Source organism: Drosophila subobscura, chromosome E (assembly GCF_008121235.1).
Source record: "Drosophila subobscura isolate 14011-0131.10 chromosome E, UCBerk_Dsub_1.0, whole genome shotgun sequence".
Lineage (NCBI taxonomy): Eukaryota > Metazoa > Arthropoda > Insecta > Diptera > Drosophilidae > Drosophila > Drosophila subobscura.
Window position 1 is genome coordinate 10,773,672 of NC_048531.1, and position 17,593 is coordinate 10,791,264.

The 17,593-nt window shown below is 43.5% G+C and overlaps 1 protein-coding gene across 2 annotated transcripts in view; it reads left to right on the plus strand.

Annotated features, from left to right (window-relative positions):
• The window catches only part of LOC117890034, a 27,989-nt gene continuing 10,396 nt past the window's right edge, over positions 1 to 17,593 (plus strand). The window contains exons 1-3 of one of the 2 annotated variants that reach the window (XM_034794652.1): positions 1 to 33; positions 11,262 to 11,388; positions 16,591 to 16,748. In XM_034794652.1, the coding sequence (XP_034650543.1) occupies positions 11,272 to 11,388; positions 16,591 to 16,748 (275 nt within the window). In that variant the 5' untranslated portion in view covers positions 1 to 33; positions 11,262 to 11,271. The remainder of the gene's footprint in view (positions 34 to 11,261; positions 11,389 to 16,590; positions 16,749 to 17,593) is intronic. The other variant, XM_034794650.1, reaches the window with a different exon arrangement.

The following is a 17,593-nucleotide window of genomic DNA, read 5'->3' on the forward strand; positions in this document are numbered from 1 at the left end:
GAAAGAGAAAGAAGTAGCAGAAAAAAGCAGAAGGTGAACAACAAAAACAAGCAACCAACCATCTTCATTATCATCATCATTATCACAATCATCATCGTCATTCCACATTCACGAAATCTTGTGCGCGATCGTTATGCAATTGAAGTGCGTTCAAAAAAAAAAGCTTCGATAGCAACCATCCAAAAATAAACAACAACGAAAAGCCAACAAAACTTTTGATTTAATTAATAATTTGGAAATTAGAAATTTGCGTGCGTGTGTGTTTGTGTGTGTGATTGTGTGTGTTTGTGCCAGCCACGGATCCGAACTGATCCAAAGCGATCCGGGCAACGGTAAATAACGAACATCAAGCGGGTTTAATAGACCTATAAATACTGCTGGTAATACGCGTTTCTGGCTGTCCAAAATTAAATGCCAAATTAAATATTGAAAAATTATTGCAAACTCGTTTTTTTTGTACAAATACAAATATCAAGCTAAAAGCTAAAGCAAAAAGAAACAACAAAAACAACAAGAGAAAAGTGAAATTAACAAAGTGAAAAGCAGAAACGCGTTTGGCACTTATAAAATCGTTATAAAATGAAATTGTAGCAATATTACAAAATCAATATAAATAATAATTATAGCAAAATCATTGTTACAGCCATTACAAAAATAAAAGATAAAAACAAACTGCATACCAATAGGAAAAGGAAAAGGAATAGCAACAACAACAACAACAACAACAAGAGCAACTGTTGGGGGGCAAACACTTTTCCTCAAACTCATTTGGCAACGCAGCTCCCTCCTGTCCGTCTCTGTCTCTGTCGTCTGTCTACCACGGCTACGTAATCATTGGGAAAATATCAGCAATTTTGCAACAGTTTCAACACAACAACAACTGCAACAGCAACAGCTACAGCAGCAGCAGCAGGGGCAGCAACAGCAACAGCAACAGCAACAAAAGTAATTGAGCAAAACACAAAAAAAAGTAAGGTGAGTACAAGAGAGAGAGAAAGATCACAAGACCCACGACGACCCACGACACGCATGCAAAGCAGAGAGCAGAAACCCTAGCCCTGGAACCACCTGCACACCTGCCCTGCCACACAGCCTTCGCTTCGCTTCCCTTCCGCCTTCCAGGAAGAGCCCCAAGAGAATGCCATTCATAATCGCACTTTTTTTCGCACTCCCTCTCTCACTTTTATGGTCTAACTGTAGTGTATGGCTCGGGACTTCCTGCTTACGCGTTTTTTTGTATTTTTTCATGCCCAAGCAGGCGGGCTATAATGACTTTGATTCGCACAAAAAGAAGCACAGTAAATATCCATATTGACTGACTATATCGTATGGTTATACTGGATCTGCTAGAGTATTAAAAGTTTTACCCCTTTGAAGCTACACTTCCATGATTTTTGAGCTGCTTTTGATACACTTCTGGCCATGTTTCAGCCTCAGCCTCAGCCTCTGCTTCGGGGTTTCATTTTCATTTAAATGCGAACAGAAACACAGAGAAACCGAAACAGAAACAGAGCCCAAAACTACAACTAAAAGCTGGCTCCCTCAAGGTTGACAACGTTTCTTTTTGTGTTTTGTGTTTCCTCCTCGCCTTTTGATTGCGTATTCATATTGTATTTGAATATGATAATGCTTTAAGCAGCCAAAATAGTTCCGATTTGCCACCAATTAAAACGATTAGTGCGGAATTAGCGGCACAATGTCATGTGAACTCTGGCTGGATCTCTCTCTCTCTCTTTTTCAGGAGATCTGTAGGCCTGTGGTGTCTCTCTGTGGGGTGTATGGCCCTGAAAATCATCCAGACATGGCCAGATGGATGAGCTGTCTTGTCTTCCAAGCAGTCAGCACGCCTTCGAAAGCGAATGCATTCGAAAAAAACAAAAAAAGATGCAGCTAAAAAGTGCAGTAGGTGTTGCCATTCCGATTTCGATTGCGACAATTGCCCCCCAACACTCGGCACTCGGCTCGACGGCATGAAACTCGCAGAAGGGAGGAAGGAAGTCGATGTCGGAATGAGTTGGCAGTTCCACATTGGCTTTTGGCTGCCTTCGGGGCCTCAGTTACAGCTTCTCATCGTCATCTGCGTTCATCATCGTTGTATCTCTGTAGTTTTTGTTGTGGGAGTCAATTAGTGTGCAAGAACGAAGGAGGAGAGGAGATGCTGAAGCTGCTGCTGCCATGGCACCCAATTATGCAGCCATAAATGTAAACAATCGCGTAAAAGACCTCTAAAATGAGGTGTTCCTCGGATGCTGCTGGCTCAAAGAATTGCTGAAATCTGTCTGGGCAAAAGTTCAGCAGAACCTGCAGACAATACTATAACCGTGGTGGCATACCTAATGGGAAATGTCAGTCAGTCAGTCATTCATTCAGCCAGCCAGTCAGCCAGCGAACAGACCAGACCAGACATCCGCGCAGTTGACTTCATTTACATTTTCCCAACACCAGCAACAAACAAATGAATGAACAAATGATTTTAAGCCGAAATTGCTGGAAACCCCCACCGAAAATGTAAAAAAAGGTCGCGCAATAGTGGATTTCATTTTGTAACGTTGTAAAAATCCAAAAAAGGAAGGAAATGCGACTTATGTACATCGATTAACTAGATGGTTCGCTCGATAGATATGCCAAAAATTCAAATTCCAATCGGGAATTAGCATTTGACCGATTAACCGTTTGTTCTTTCACTCTCCACCATTTCTTTTCACGCTGCGCATATTTCATGAGCACAGCTGTCAATAGCTGGCTGGCTGGGCTCTCTTCCATTGTTTTTCAATCTATTGGAATTCCCTTCCATTCCCTCAATTTATATTCCTACTGCCAAAATGGAGAACTGTTCATTAGCTGCCAAAGTGGGTTAATGTCATGCAGTCAACATTCTTTATAGATAGAAAGAGAATTATGGCCACAAATTACTGGGCTGGAGTGCTACTATTCAGCAGATTTAATGAGAATTAAGCACTATTTCAGCCACATATTAAGAGTTAAGAGATCTATTACAGACAGCTGTGAGTACGAGTGTAAGAGCTAATAAACTCGTTAATGTTGTGGCGCCACAAAAGTGTGAAGGAAACATTAAGGCTGATACTGAGAGCACGTGTCGGTGCTTGTAGGTGATTAGCCAGACGGCAGACGGATAGACACAGAGATAGATAGAGATATTCGTGGATAGATAGACAGATAGATAGAAATATAGATACATTGGAGATGATGGCCTTTAACGCCTCGGCTGCAACCGCACCACGCGGCCCCAAAAGTGCCAGAGAGACGTCGGCAGACAGCAGACAAAGGCATCTATCTCTCTTTATTAAAACATTATTTCGTTTTTCTATTGTTGGAAAATAAATTGCATTTTAAATACGTAGCCACTCTCGCGTAGGCAGTAGGCAGTAGGCAGCAGCAGCAGCTTCTATGGATGGATGAGATGGGTATTGGGATGCCCTGACTCAATCAGCTGAACAAAACACTTGAATGAAAATATTATGATCTTTCTTTGGGATTGTTGTAACACACGAAACTTCCGCTCGACATCATCATCATCATTATCATTATCATCATCATAAGCATCAGAGTAGCAGCAGCAGCTGAAAAGTGAAAACTTGGATGATTTGTTGATTGCAAACATTTGATAAGCCCCAAGCTGAATGAAGAAAGAAATGGTAGAAAGGTTAGAGAGAGAGAGACGCAGCGTTTATTAAGCCAACTAATGATGGTCAACGTAACGCAAGTACAACTCTCATTCTCTTCCTCTCTCTCTCCTCTCTCACACTCTCTCTGTAGCTGACTGCTAAAAGAAATCGAGTTTCAGTTTCATTTTCATTTTCAGTTTCGGTTTCAGTTTCGGCTCCAAACTCACTCGCTTGTGGAAAATGTAGTGCAATGGCGCTGTCATAGGTCTGCCGCAAATTGCTTCGTTTACAAAGTGAGAGACCAGACTGACTTTTCTCTGCTCTCCTCCCACGGGTATGTAGGCAGGCTTTTGCGGTGAGAGAGCGAGAGCGAGAGGGGAAAGCATTTTGGAGCAGTTGAAGCGTGCAGGCGAAAACGAAAGCAGAAGCAAACGGCGCAAAAAAAAAGTTGCAGTTGCTCTGCTTCTTTTACTACGTTTCTGTACCCTCTACACAGAGGGGTATATTCGCTTTAATTAGAAGTTTGTAAAGGGAAGAATGAAGGAATTTAACAATAGAAGAGTTTTATTTATAAACTTAGCTTCAAATAGGTTCCGAAATAGGAATTTCTTAGTAAAATGCTCCAAAACTGAACAAATTTCCTCAGAACATATCCTTTTTTCAAGGGTATCACATCTCTCGGCCATCATGGAATTAGCCTTTCTTTCTTTGCCTTTTTTATGTTTGTTGAATTTCGTGTTTTTCCGTTGCTTTTTTGTTGGTTGTTTTTTCAGTTGTTGTTGTTTTTGTTGCTATCTCTTCTTTTCACTCCTCTGTCTGAAGCTGTACATGTTTTGGCCAGGCTGCTTTTTAGTCATGTTTTCGACCAGCGGAATTGTTGCACTGGTCTCGCGTTTTTGGCCTGGCCAACAAGTTGGAACGTAACGAAAGCATGCGGAAAAAAGGCACTAAAAATTAAATGAAAGTGTCAACTTGTTTTTATCGCTTTTTGCTCGAATGAAAACCGAAAGCAAATTAGGCTGCATTGCCATACTGTCCAAGGAAATCAGGAAATAATCAAATTTTATTTAATCCCATTACAAGTCCTTTTTCAACTATCTTTATCTTTTTTTTCCATTAATTTCATTACGTTTTTCCCCCCAATGCTGGTTTCAAGTGCTTTCTGTTAGTTTTGAGTGTACATTTTTGGTTATTTCAAATCATTTGATTTAATGCCCTAAGACGATTTCAAAAGGTGTCAAGCGATTTGTAAATTTCCTTTTTGAAAGTGCTTGCAACGGCAAGCAACAGCAACAGCCGCAGCCGCAGCTGTAAAAATCAATCAAAAACCCGCCATAGAGGTAGAGCAAGGGAGAGAAAGAGACACAAGACATTCAACATTCGAAGATCTAACAAAATTGAAATGTTAATTTTTAGTTTTGTTTTTGTTTTTTTGGGGGCTTTTCGTCTCCATCCCATCTGGCCAACCATCCATCCATTCACATCTAAGCATCCGTTCGTTCGTTTTTTTGGGGGGGGATTGCGCAAAGCGCTGACAGTTACATGACTTTGAAAAGTTTCTCATGAATGCATGCATATACGAATACACGATATGATTTAACATATTTTGGGCTTAATAATTGCCTGAATGATGAGCACGGCGCTCAGATGGTGCCATGTGCGTGCCATGGATTGGATGGGAAATATTTGCGAAATCGAAATGCAACAAGTGGCTGCTTAAAGTTACTGTTTTGTTGTGTTGTGTTGTGTTACCGTTGTGTTGATGGCTGTTGATGATGATATTCCGATACTCAGGCGATGCGCTGAGGTGTTAAATGCCCGGCCAACAAGTTCCGCAATGCGATTCCAAAGTTAAGTGCTTTGATTTTTGCATTATTAGCTCCGCTTCCCGATTTGAGCAATTTTGCATAATTTGCATCGCAGCCGCAGCCGCAGCCGCAGCCGCAGCACATAATGAAAACCTTAACCCCAAACGAGGAACTGAACCGTGGCCGAGTGCATGGCACGGGCACGAGCACGGGCATGGCTCCCTCCACGCCACTTTCACGGTATGCAAATTGAGGCAGTGCCGCGTGCAGAGCAGACAAGTGTTGAAGAAATATGATAAACTGGTTTTTCGGGCGAAAAGGGCGTATGCCAAGAAAATCTATTGAAAGAAAAGCCTGGAAGTATATCATATTGAAATATTTCTGTATCTACATACTGTGATATGCCAAGTGCCGACATAAGCCTTGTGTAAAATTAAGCGGATCACGAGCCCTGTTGAAGTCTTCGCAGCATGGCTATTATTTCCACACATATCGATTCCATTCCCCCACAGAGCCAGAAGAACCGCAGCTCTTTCTTCGTCTCCTTTCCAGCCAAAAGTCAATGACTGCTTAATTTAATTTGGCAACAAATCAATGGCCCACGATATACATGGTTCTCGGCTTGACCCCTGTGAAAGCAATTTCGTTTCGGGCTCTATTCGCTGTTGGCCTCTCTGTCGCTTTGGCCAATCAATCAAGCCGCTCTACACACATTCTTGGGCCAAGATCTTTGGTTCCTGGAGTCTTCTTCGCCTTCCATCTGCGAAAGTATCAAATGTTTTGTTATTTCTTCGTTGCTTCATTAGGTCCAGCGACTTTCATGTAGTTTCTGGTTACATAATGGGATCCATTAGGGGTGCCAAATATACTTTCTAGCCAAAAACAAACAAACAAGACACACACACCAAGTAGAAAGAAAAAAGCGATAAAGGAAAGCAAATTTATCATGTCTGACCCTGACATTTGTGTGAGGCAGCTTTGAAAATGTGTTGGCAAATGAATTTGCAGATTTGTGAGGTAACATGAAACATCAAACAAATCATCTACTAACGATTCACACTCTAACTACTGAAGCAGCTGCTGAAGCAGACGGGGCAGACACTTCATACAATATTTGCAGTCTCGTGACGCACTCGCAAATTGATGAACTCCACGGCCTCAAACAATGCAATCGCCGGGGGGTAAACGAACTGCAAAACTATTTGCACTCCGGAGACGTCTCAGACAGCAGCGGCAGCAACAGCAGCAGCCAACGACCTCTTGACAGGCAATGCACATCGTTTGCCTGCCTGGAGAGTAGCCGCATTAGAATTACAAGACCCCAGACCCCGCCAGGCCCACTTCCACTTCCATTTCTATTTACATTCAATTCAATTAATATGCAACTAGCGTTGTCAGGTGCGATTGTCATCATCAAAATTCTTTATTGATTGCCCCCGAGAGCCGACTCTCGAGTCGTAAAAACTACAATAATTCATGACGTTGACTTTCATTCATAAAGTGCGCTCGCCGTCTGGGTTGTATGTACATAGTTGAATATGCAGTGAATGTTGCCATTAAGTTATGCATATTTTCATTTACTTGCTCACTGCGTGAAGGAAAGTTCTGTAGAAAGTTTTTGAAACGAGTTTTCCGCTTGTCAATCAGGGAAGCAGCAACAACAGAACAGACATTATTGCTCATCGTTAATAGAAACGTATGTGAGTTCTCTCTCAGAGGCATAACATTTTAAGCACGTTGTAAACATGGCAGCAGCTTATTTGCAGCAGACTTTTCGTTACACAAATGCACATGCACAAATCCAAGCAGCCGTATGCTCGTTTAGTCAGTACTGAAGATCCAGAGAGTGGGCATTTGAGGGAGAGGAAGAACGGTAAACACATGCAGGCGGCACACTGCTTGTGTTGTTAAAGGTGAGCAAGCAATAACAAATGTTATTGCTCATCAAAGCTGAGAGTGTGGGTGTGGGTGTGTGTGTTCTCTCACGCATGTACAGCCATGCAGCTGTAGCGAACGTAGATGGAAGAGAGGGAGACACGGAGTGATGCGGAAACACTAGCGCTGCTGAGAGCTTTTATGAAGATCAAGCAGAAGCGAGATCTATTGAGTTTTGGGAGTGCTCTCTCTCTCTCTCTCTCTCTCGCGCGCGGTATTGAGGCAAAGCAATGCAGTTATAACGGATGAAGATAAGCAAAGTGAGAGAAGCGACAAAATAAGAGCAGGAGACGCAAAGAAAAGAATAATTGATGTCGACTGTCGACAGAGGTATTTGAGTTAATGAGGTAATGGGTGTTTAGGCAGCAAAAATTCTTATCACATAAATATACATATGTACATTTATTTGAATATCACTTATGAGAACACCACACAACGAACTTGAATGTATTGCGTCACCATAGAGATTATTTCTGCAGCGTGTGGGCAGCAGCCTCAATGACGATCGCTTCGTAGATCTCGCAAGCAGACAGAAGAGCAATCTATTGTTGAAATATCCAACAAAGTTGTTTTGCGGGAAGTAAGCAAACATCAAATATAAATAATAATACTTCAACTTTGGTGAACTCTGCTCTCAGTAAATAATGCTACTTAATTTTGCAATTTGCTACGTTCCACAGATGTTCGAAATCCACTTATCCATCGAAATTATCGTACATTTTACTTTCCACGGGGTATTTTTTTTTTTTATTTTTCGTATTTCAATTCGTTTGGCAAAATGTCAAACGCAGGCCAAGTTATTGAACCCATCGGAAATCGGTGGAAAATCTCTGCCTATAATTCAATATCAATTCGTTGGACAATTGTGAAAGTTCAACGAATTTGAAATTTAAATTTGAGTTCATCGGATGATGCCCTCTTCCATCCCCTCCACCTCTTTGCCCCAATGTAAGGTATTAAGAAATAATCATCAATTGGATTGGCATTATTTAAATGATTTCAAGTAGCAGTTTTCGGCCATCTGATTGATATTTAGTTGTTGTTGTTTCTGTTTCTGTGTTTGTGTTTTCGTTGTTTTTGTGAAAGTTGTTGAACATTTTTGCGTGCGCGAGGGAAATATTTTATTAGTTTTGCTTGGAAAGTGAATGCTGGAATGACTGAAAATTGCTATCCTAATGGTCACACACGCACACACACAAGCACATCAGTCATTCAATCGGAGTTTGATATTTGCTTTGGCAAAGTGCAACCTGTATAACTGTAAAAGATCATGGAAATTATCATGCAGACAAATCAGCAAAGTCAACACGCACACAAATGCAGAAAGACACTCTTGATGACTTTATTTTACGGCACCAAGTGGCATCCACAGACGGTGGCCTCTCAGCCCGAGCCACAGCTGCAGCTCCATCTCTCCACCTTTCAGCGTTCAGAGTCCAGGCAACGGCAGTTGGTCTGTTTTCAAAAGTCCAGTAACGAAAACACAAAGTAAAGTCTGTCCCGTTCCAGCCGCTATGAGTGTGCAGGATATTCGAGCACCACTTGGCCACCACTCCACTCCACTGCACTCCACTTTCAGCTGGGACTGTCTGTGGGCCGTTAATTGTCCATCATATAAAGAAACTTTCTTGATATGTCAGCGTTATTTAGCCAGAATTGTTCCGAGAACACTGAGAAATGCCGTTTAAGTGTTTTAATTTGACGTGCCCCATAAAGAATGCGGCGGCATAAAGGTTTCCCTCTCCTTTTTTTGGGACTTTTCGTTTCATGTTTATAATTGGATAAAAGCACATCCGTGTGGGTACTAATGGAATAATGATTATCCAGCTGCTTAAGATATCTGCAAACACTGTTCTCAGCATCAGTCAGCAATCAGTCATTGAGTGATCGTTAGGTCTGTCCATGGCTTCTTCTTGGGTTAGGCACTCTCAAGGAATCTTCTCTTCTTTCATCCATAAACTTGTCAAGGGGCTGGGCCCTATTTTCGCTTGTAGAATGCACCAAAACTAAACCGTAGACATGAGGTACTCTGCCATACATGTGGCACTCAAAATGCACTACACGTAATTACGCGACTCCTCGCCTCCGAAGACAAACTAGAACACGTCTGCGTCCCATGTACGTGCTGAGCCTAAGGAACTTTCTGTTTGAGAGGGGTGGGGGCTGTGCCATGTGTTCTATATACACTGCAGATACTTACACTGATTTCTGGGCTGGTTTTTGTGTCGCCTTTTGTTGGCTATAAATAACAATGCTCGTGCTTTGCAGACACAAAAGAAAAATGCAACTCAATAATGGCGACAAGACAGCAGGAGAGTCTCGGTCTCAATCCCAGAGCTGATACTCTATACAATTTAACGGCTTTTGTTGCATAAATCGAGCTGCAGCAAAGAGGCACAAACATTTGTTATGCGATTGCAATCTTTTTGTTGGCAAGCAACAAAAAATGGCGTCGATCGTTGACAATTGTGCAAAAGGCGATGAATATTTATGGCCAGGCCCAGGCTGGGGCCCTTGCAGCAGCATCCGACCCACCACTCGACAGCACTGCCGGCAGTCAGACAGTCCATCAGACACTCTGGCTGTCAATCAGTCATTCACACACTTTCAGGCGAAAAGAAAGCCAACAATTATAGACACTAATAACAACAAAAAAGACGGCCAAATATATGACAACATGTTAGCGAACCTCCTCCCGAAAGCATTTGCATGCCAAGGCACACGAGCAACAAAGACAAAGAGATGGGAGAGTGAACGAAAGAAAGAAGGCAAGAGAGGGAGAGAGAGAGAGAGCACTTTCTTGTCGCTACACGCGTCGCCTGCCAAGCGTCCCCAGAGCAACAGAGCTTCAAGCCCAGCCCCTACCGCCCCAATAGATGTTTATTATGCAATGAGCGTTTTTTTCAACAACTTGACAAACTGAGCCGTGAAAAAAAAAAACAAACGACTTGAATCTGTATACACTTGCTGCCAAAATAGGGTATATGCAGTTAGACAAGCAGTGTATAAGAAAGCCACACTCAATGCGAGCAGTGTAAGCAGTTGAAAACGGAACTTCCACAAGCAGTGCGTGATATTTGTATACTGGAACAGACAGCTCTCATTAGGCAGAACAATTTTGGGTATATGTAAATACAAGATTATTTAGTGGACCATTTACTCTTAAAAGTAAGAGTATTCCACGTTCCAGCTCAAGTCCAAGTTCCTTATTGCAGCTTACAGGTGATTTTTTTTCATTATTTACCTTTATTGCTGCTGTTGTCAACGTGCTTTGGATGCTATCTCTTCCGCGCGCTCTCTCTCTCGCGCCCTCTCTCTCTCTTTGTCGAATCTGTGCCTGAATCATAGCCCGTCCGAGGGATGATCGGAATCGGAATGGTGGTATCTGAAACCACGATGCGTAGTTCACAAACAAGTAATTTCAATATAAATTGCATGTTTTACACATAAATTCAGACCCTAAAGAAACGTCCATTTATGAATATATAGAAGAGACATGGCGACGGACACTGCTTGTGATTATATTGCATTCGTAAATGCCTGATGTTCAGGTGGGAATGCTCGCAGGTTTGCTCTGCAGGCGGGATGACTTGTGAAAAGGAAGTCCAGGTCATAAACAATATGGCAGGGGAATGAGTGGAGTGCGTTGAACCCACACCCATCATCGTTGCTTGGGTTACCATTGGGATGCCATAATTTTGTTTGCTTTGCAATTTGGGATTTTCTGTTGTTTTTTTGGGGCCGCCTGTCAAAATCTGTTGATATGTTTGCCGTTATTTACAGTTAGGTGGCGGTTCCTTCAGAAGTTCTTTCAAATAATGCGAGAATATTCACAACCTTTTATGACTCGAGATCTCTTCTCATTTTCTCTTTTCGCTCTCTCTCTTTACAGAGCCACAAAGATGGTATCGCGACGTAAAATTCTATCACGTTCACGCGACGATCTTAATCTTGACCAGACATTCACCCAGCAGGAGGAGGAGGAGGATGTCTGGTATCAGAAGGATAAACTCTACAAGGTAAGTCCACAAAATCTTCAACCAAAAATAACCCAAAACAAAAAAAAAGAAGAGCTGCAACACACATTTGGCCCTGGCACGACCATCGCTGCTGACTGACTTCCGCCTGACAGTTGGCTGGGGGCTTCTATGATTTGCTTCTATTTTCCTGCGGCTGCCTCATTCTCAACACGTGCGGCGACGACGATGACTACCGTTCCGTTCCGTCCCGTCCATCCGACGACGCGACGTTCAAGCCACCGCATTGAGGTCAGCATGAAACGCACTGTACTCGTACTGCTGGGGTTTTGCTGCTTGCCTTTGCCTTTGCTGTTGGTGTTGGTGTTTGTTTTTGTGTTTGTTGTTGTATTGACCAATTGCATTAATTACCGTTAGGCCATCGCATTGCGTTGTGCATTTTTAATTTGCCTATGGGCCAAGGCAGTAAAAAAACACAGCCAAAGGCGAACAGCTCGCAGCAAATGGCCAACGACCAGTGGGCTGTAGCAGCAGTAACTATAAAAAGAAATAGTTATGGGTAGCGTAGCCCTAATGTTGGGACAAGCCCAACGCGCACGAGCTCAGCGCCAGCCCCCAAAGAGCCCGAGCTCGAGGCACCAAAAAGGCAGAGGCAGAGACAGAGACAGATTTGAGTGCAGCACTAACAGAAGATGCAGCTAAACAGCAGGGAATAGAGCTATCCTGATGGAAGTACTGCCAGCTGAAACCGAAGAGATAGTGAAACAGCTGAGTGCCAGACAGCAGGTCGCAGCATTGCCAGCACACACCAAAAAGAGAAGCTGTCGCTTTGCTGAGTTTCTTCGATTACGACTACGATTATTATTTCTTTTCATTTGATTTCGTTTGGTGTGTGGGAATTCCATTGATGATACCTTTTGCATGTGTGTGAGTGTGTCTAACAGTTTTAGTTTCTGCGTGTGGGAGTTTGGAGACCAAACCCAGTTTAAGCTTAGCGCTTTATTGCGACTGCAGCAAGTCAACATTTTGGGCCTTTCATTTCATGGCAGACAAATCTTCAATCATCGTTTTGACTACTTAGAAGTTTTCTCAACTGATTTGTGCACTCTTTATGCTAACTTTTAGCCATTTTGTTAGCTTTACTTGCCGCTGAAGTTTCTCCAACTGATTTGCTCTGTGTTTTTCCTCGCTTTTTGGCAAGCATCCACCGCCCACACACACACACACTCCATCATCGGGTTAGCTGCACTTTATTCATTCGAGCAGCAAGCAGAAAATATAGAGGGAAAAAAACACCCATCCAAAAGACTGCGCATTAAATTGATGTTTTATTTCTAATGGAGATTTGCATAAATTTTGGCTGGTTTGCATCAGCGATTCCAGAGCTAGAGCCAGAGCTGGCCCCGGCCTCACCCCAAAAGTGAAAAGCGTGTGTCTGCTGCCTCTTGCCTCTGTAATTCTCTCTCTCTCTTTCTGGCTTTGTGTTGCAATTAGCGTGAGCGTGGCATCTATATAATTCCGTTTAGCCTGGCCTCCCCTGCCACACACAAAGGCGTCTCACAAAATTTGTATTTCCCATGATGGAAACGGCAACAAATTATGTCTGCATTTTCCTTTTGTCGTTGCTCCCCTTTCAAAGAGTTAGGCCCTTTGATTTGCTTTTTGCTCGGGGGCACTTATTGGGCAATCCCTGTAGTTGTAGTTGTCTTTGTTGTTGTTGCTGCTTGTTTCTTGTTGCTTGTTTCGTGTGCCATTTTCAATATTGCTTACAAATTTATTATCTGGGAATTCCGCCAGAGACACTCCACCGTTCCAATAGACATCTCCATAGAAGACAAAACAAAAGACTTAAGCAACGAACTGCTGCCGCATGCCGCATGCCGCATGCTGCATGCCACATGCAGAATAGAATCATCTGTGGCTGTTTCTTGTTTTCCTGTGAAAATGAAAGTTTTTCTTCGGCTGGTTTTCGCTTTTGTCGGCCCCCCTCCTAGTGCCATTTTCCTTTTGTTTTCCTTTTCCTTTGCGTTTCGCCTTGCTGCTTGCGGCACCCGTTCACCTGGTTTCGGTGTCGCTTTTGGCCAGGCCTGAACAACAGGATTTTTGTTTGGCGTTGGCTCAACGCCGGAGCAGGAAAAACCACTAAAACGAGACACACACACACGAGACACACTCGCATGTACACATGTGTTAGGCTTAAAATTCGAATAAATTCAATGGAAACGCTGCTGCTGCCGCTGCTGCTGCTGTTGTTTACTTTTTGGTAGTTTCTTTCTGGTTTCGGTTTTCTATGGATGCCGCACTTCATCACTGTCCCAGGACCAATTGAATTTCCTGCTCAATTATTGATTGATTTACCTTTTGACGGAAGAGTCGCCTGCGGCGATTCGAAAAGTCATTCCAACTCGGCTTTTGCCAGCTTTTGGCATGAAATTTGCATAAATTATGTGAGGGTTTTGCGTCCCACCAATTGACATTAGACAGCGGCGCCTATCGAGAGGCGGGTTATCCAAACAGCAGCCCAAATGGGGGAAAATAATAAACATATCAATGAACTTTCGGACATGAATCGCTCGTTCGCTCGTTCGTTCGTCCGTTTGTTCGGGCATGAAGATGCAACCTGTCACAAAGCGAGACAACAACAAAAAATGAATCTATCAAGACCATAATAATTTGAGGCGATTGTATCTATTAGTGGCCCGGCACAAAGCGAACAACAGAGAAAAAAACAACAGCTATAGAAATCATTTTATTAAATGTCAACTCTGATCCACCAGCAGCAGCAGCAGCATCAGCAGCAGCAGCAGTGGGTCGGATCTTGGAGTCTCCTCCGCGAGAGTCGTGACTGCAAAAGTTCAACAACATTTTACACGAAAAAGTGCAGGCAGGCAGCCACACAAAACCGCAAAGATTCTCAGCCTCATCTTCTTCGCGGCTATGTGCGGTGGTGTTGCACGTGTTGCAAGCCGATCAGTGTGATCCATTAGAGCTCTTGCAACAGAATAAATAGACATTAATTGCGCCCCGAAAATGCGCTCTGCCGGATACACAAAAATACCTCAACATATATCATGTTTCTGCAGGGTATTTGTAGGGTATGTTAGAGCAGAGCCAACTGCGATACCTGCGTAACGGCTATCGTGCGAGCATGTACGAAAAATATCTTCTATTTACGGGTATTTGTATCTCGTTCTGACTTGCTGCTGGCCTTAATCTCTTTCATATGCTAATGGGTACGCCCGAATAATGAATAATATGAATGCAAACCCGTTCGCTTGGGATCGAATGCCATACGAAACTTGTTCCCAGACTGGCCAAAAAATCAGCATTACGTATACGTATAGGAGAACACGCGCTGGGCCTGGGCCTGGGCATGTGGCGTGGCATGGCAGTGGCTGTATGTAGCTGCTGCAACTCAGGACTAATTAAAAGCCACAAGCAACTTCAGATGAACTTCGGCATTTTGAGGTCGTCTGTTTTTACTTTTTTGGAGGTGGCAGGGAGGGAGGAGAGTCCCCCTCTGCACACGGCCTAGAAATGTTATGAGCGTTAACCAGTTTTGGCCGACACTTGAGCCTACAAGATTCTTGGCAAAGTGAAAACCTGAAGTGAATCTGCCCAAAGAACACGGCACCGAAATGAAATCAAAAGTGCTTCCAAGCAGCTCTCGTCTCAGCAGCTCGCAGCTCGCGGCTCTCGTCTCAATCCAAGTACGCAAACGCAGAGCATCTGAAAAGGTTAACAAGTTTTACTACATGATTTATTTGCATTTTTAATGTGTGTGCGCGCCTCTGATCATGAAGCTCTGATGCTGGATCTAGCTGCTGGCTCCGACTCTCAAGAGACGCAGCCAAAAAGGCAACGACGGAGCCCGAGAGCTGCCTAGACAAGTTTTGCCCAAAAAACAAATGAGTGAGTCCGTCCGCCTGTAGAATTGTAAGCCAAGAGCCAAGCCACAGCCAAAAATTTGATGTTTACTGTGCTTGCCTTTTCATATTTAATTTTTTATTATTAACCCAAAAAAAAAGAGACCGAAATTGTGGGCATGTTGGTTACTGGGCTAATGGCTTTGTTTATGACGGTTCTTTGTTCGGGTTAATTGAGCGTCAGCCAGGCCGGGCCAGGGGAAAACGCCAGCTGTTGGCTATTTGGACTTTTCCTTTGAATATTGCATACAGTCAGTTTCGGCAGCATATGATGTGCGGCTGATGTGTGCTCTAGAAATCTTTCAATAAGTTTCAAACGAATTCTACAATTTAATTGCCACTAAGATAGAGTAACTCTGTAGATGTTGATCAAGTTATTGGAATAGTATTCATGGAATTCAGTCGCAAATATGTATGTAGAGCCCGGTTTATATACCACACAGATCCAAAGCAGAAATGTAAAATATTTTCAAAGTGCACTTAGGCATGACGCAAGCCCAGAGGAGAGCATAGCAGACAAAGCTGCAATCAAAAGCAGCTTGCAGGCACTTGAAATATCTATGCATAAAAGTACATACATATATTGTTGGATATAAAAAGAGACTTCAAACCGAGCAGAGCAGCGCAGAGCAGCGCAGCGCAGCGCGAACCAACCCAAGCAGTGCAAAGCAGTGCAGTGCAGTGCAGCGCCTGGCCACCAACAAAAAGCAAAGCCGTATCGTTGTCTATAATTTTACACGTCTTACTGCACCACGAATCGAGCTGTGGAGCTGGAGCTGGAGCTGAAGCTGGAGCTCTGGCTTGCTGTTCGTGTCAGCATTTGCTCCGATTTGATTTTAACTTTTATTTAACAAACTGCAAACGCAAACGCCGAACGGCAAACGCAAACACACAGACTGATGCTTGTAATGGCAGCCAGCGACAAAAGCAACAACAAAATAAGTAAAAGTAAAGTGAGTGCAAAATAACAACAACAAAATGTAAACTTAAAACGCAAGCGCCCAACAAGGCCGTTCACTTTGGCAAGCACATAGACACACCAGACAGACAGAGAGACAAACAGACAGACAGAGAGACAGGCTGAGCGAGAGAGAGAGAGAGAGATAGATCACGGTGGAAAGTGAAAATTGCCAGTATTAGTAGTGCTGGTGGTGTCTATTGGGCATGTTTTTCTTTCATTTTGGAGTTATTTTCGATGCTTCAAAACAGTTTTGGGGATTTGCTGCAGGAATTTCCCTCGAAAATCATCTCAAGTAGAATCCTTTGTCGACATTTACTCTCCTAAACTATCGTTTTCACTATCATTTATCCATTGCAGGAACACATACAGGAAGTGCTGGACAAGTGGACCCAAATCGATGACGAGATCTGGGCCAAAGTAATTGTCTTTGAGCGGAATCGACGTGTGGCCAAGGCATACGCACGTGCCCCGGTGCTGACCATTAATGGCTCCGACGATGGCTTCGACGGCATGCGGTGAGTAGTCAGTCCGGTCCAGTACAGTCCGCCCCATTTGCACATCCATATCCATAATTAACGGTCATTGCAAGGTGTACAAACAGAGGGGCAAACACACACACAGAGTGACAGTGGAGGCATGAACACCGCCAAAACGAAAACATATTAAACATGAGCACACAATGCCTTTGAACTTTGCTAAAAACAAAACAAAATGGGATGGAAAAAAACATAAATAATTATGGAACTGGCAAAAGTATGTGCCGTGCTGTGCCCTTGACCCACTGGCAAAGAAAACTCCACAGAAGGAGAGAGGAGGAGAGGAGAGGAGCGAGCCCTTGCGATGCCTCAACTCATCTTCTTTCTCTTTCACGTTGACTGAGCGGGTGAGGGTATGATGGGTTTGCTGGGAAGTTTGTCACAGGCACTGGCTCGTATGGGCAGATGGGCAGGGGTTGGGTTCCCCCTCTACATATTGCTGTAATTTCCAGGGCATTCACAGCTTCGATGCTTCGATGGCCTTCCCCTTTGACTACGCTTTTTGCTGTAATAATTAATTGCTGTTGATATGCTCTCGAATGAGCAATGAATGAAACGCCCATCAAATTGATGGGCATGCGATTAAAATTTAATTCCCCAGATGAACTTCACTCCGCCAAGAGGCTGACTGTCCGTCCGCTGGAGTAGAGAACCTTCGAGCATGGAGCATGGAGCACGGAGCACGGACAGGGGCATTGCAAAATGCCCGACCTTAGGGGCAACAATTTGTAGCATGTGAAAAAGCCAAGTGAAAAAGGCGAGTGAAAATGCTATAATAATTGTACGTTGCTCCGCAGCTCCTCGTGGGGTTATTTCTTGTATTT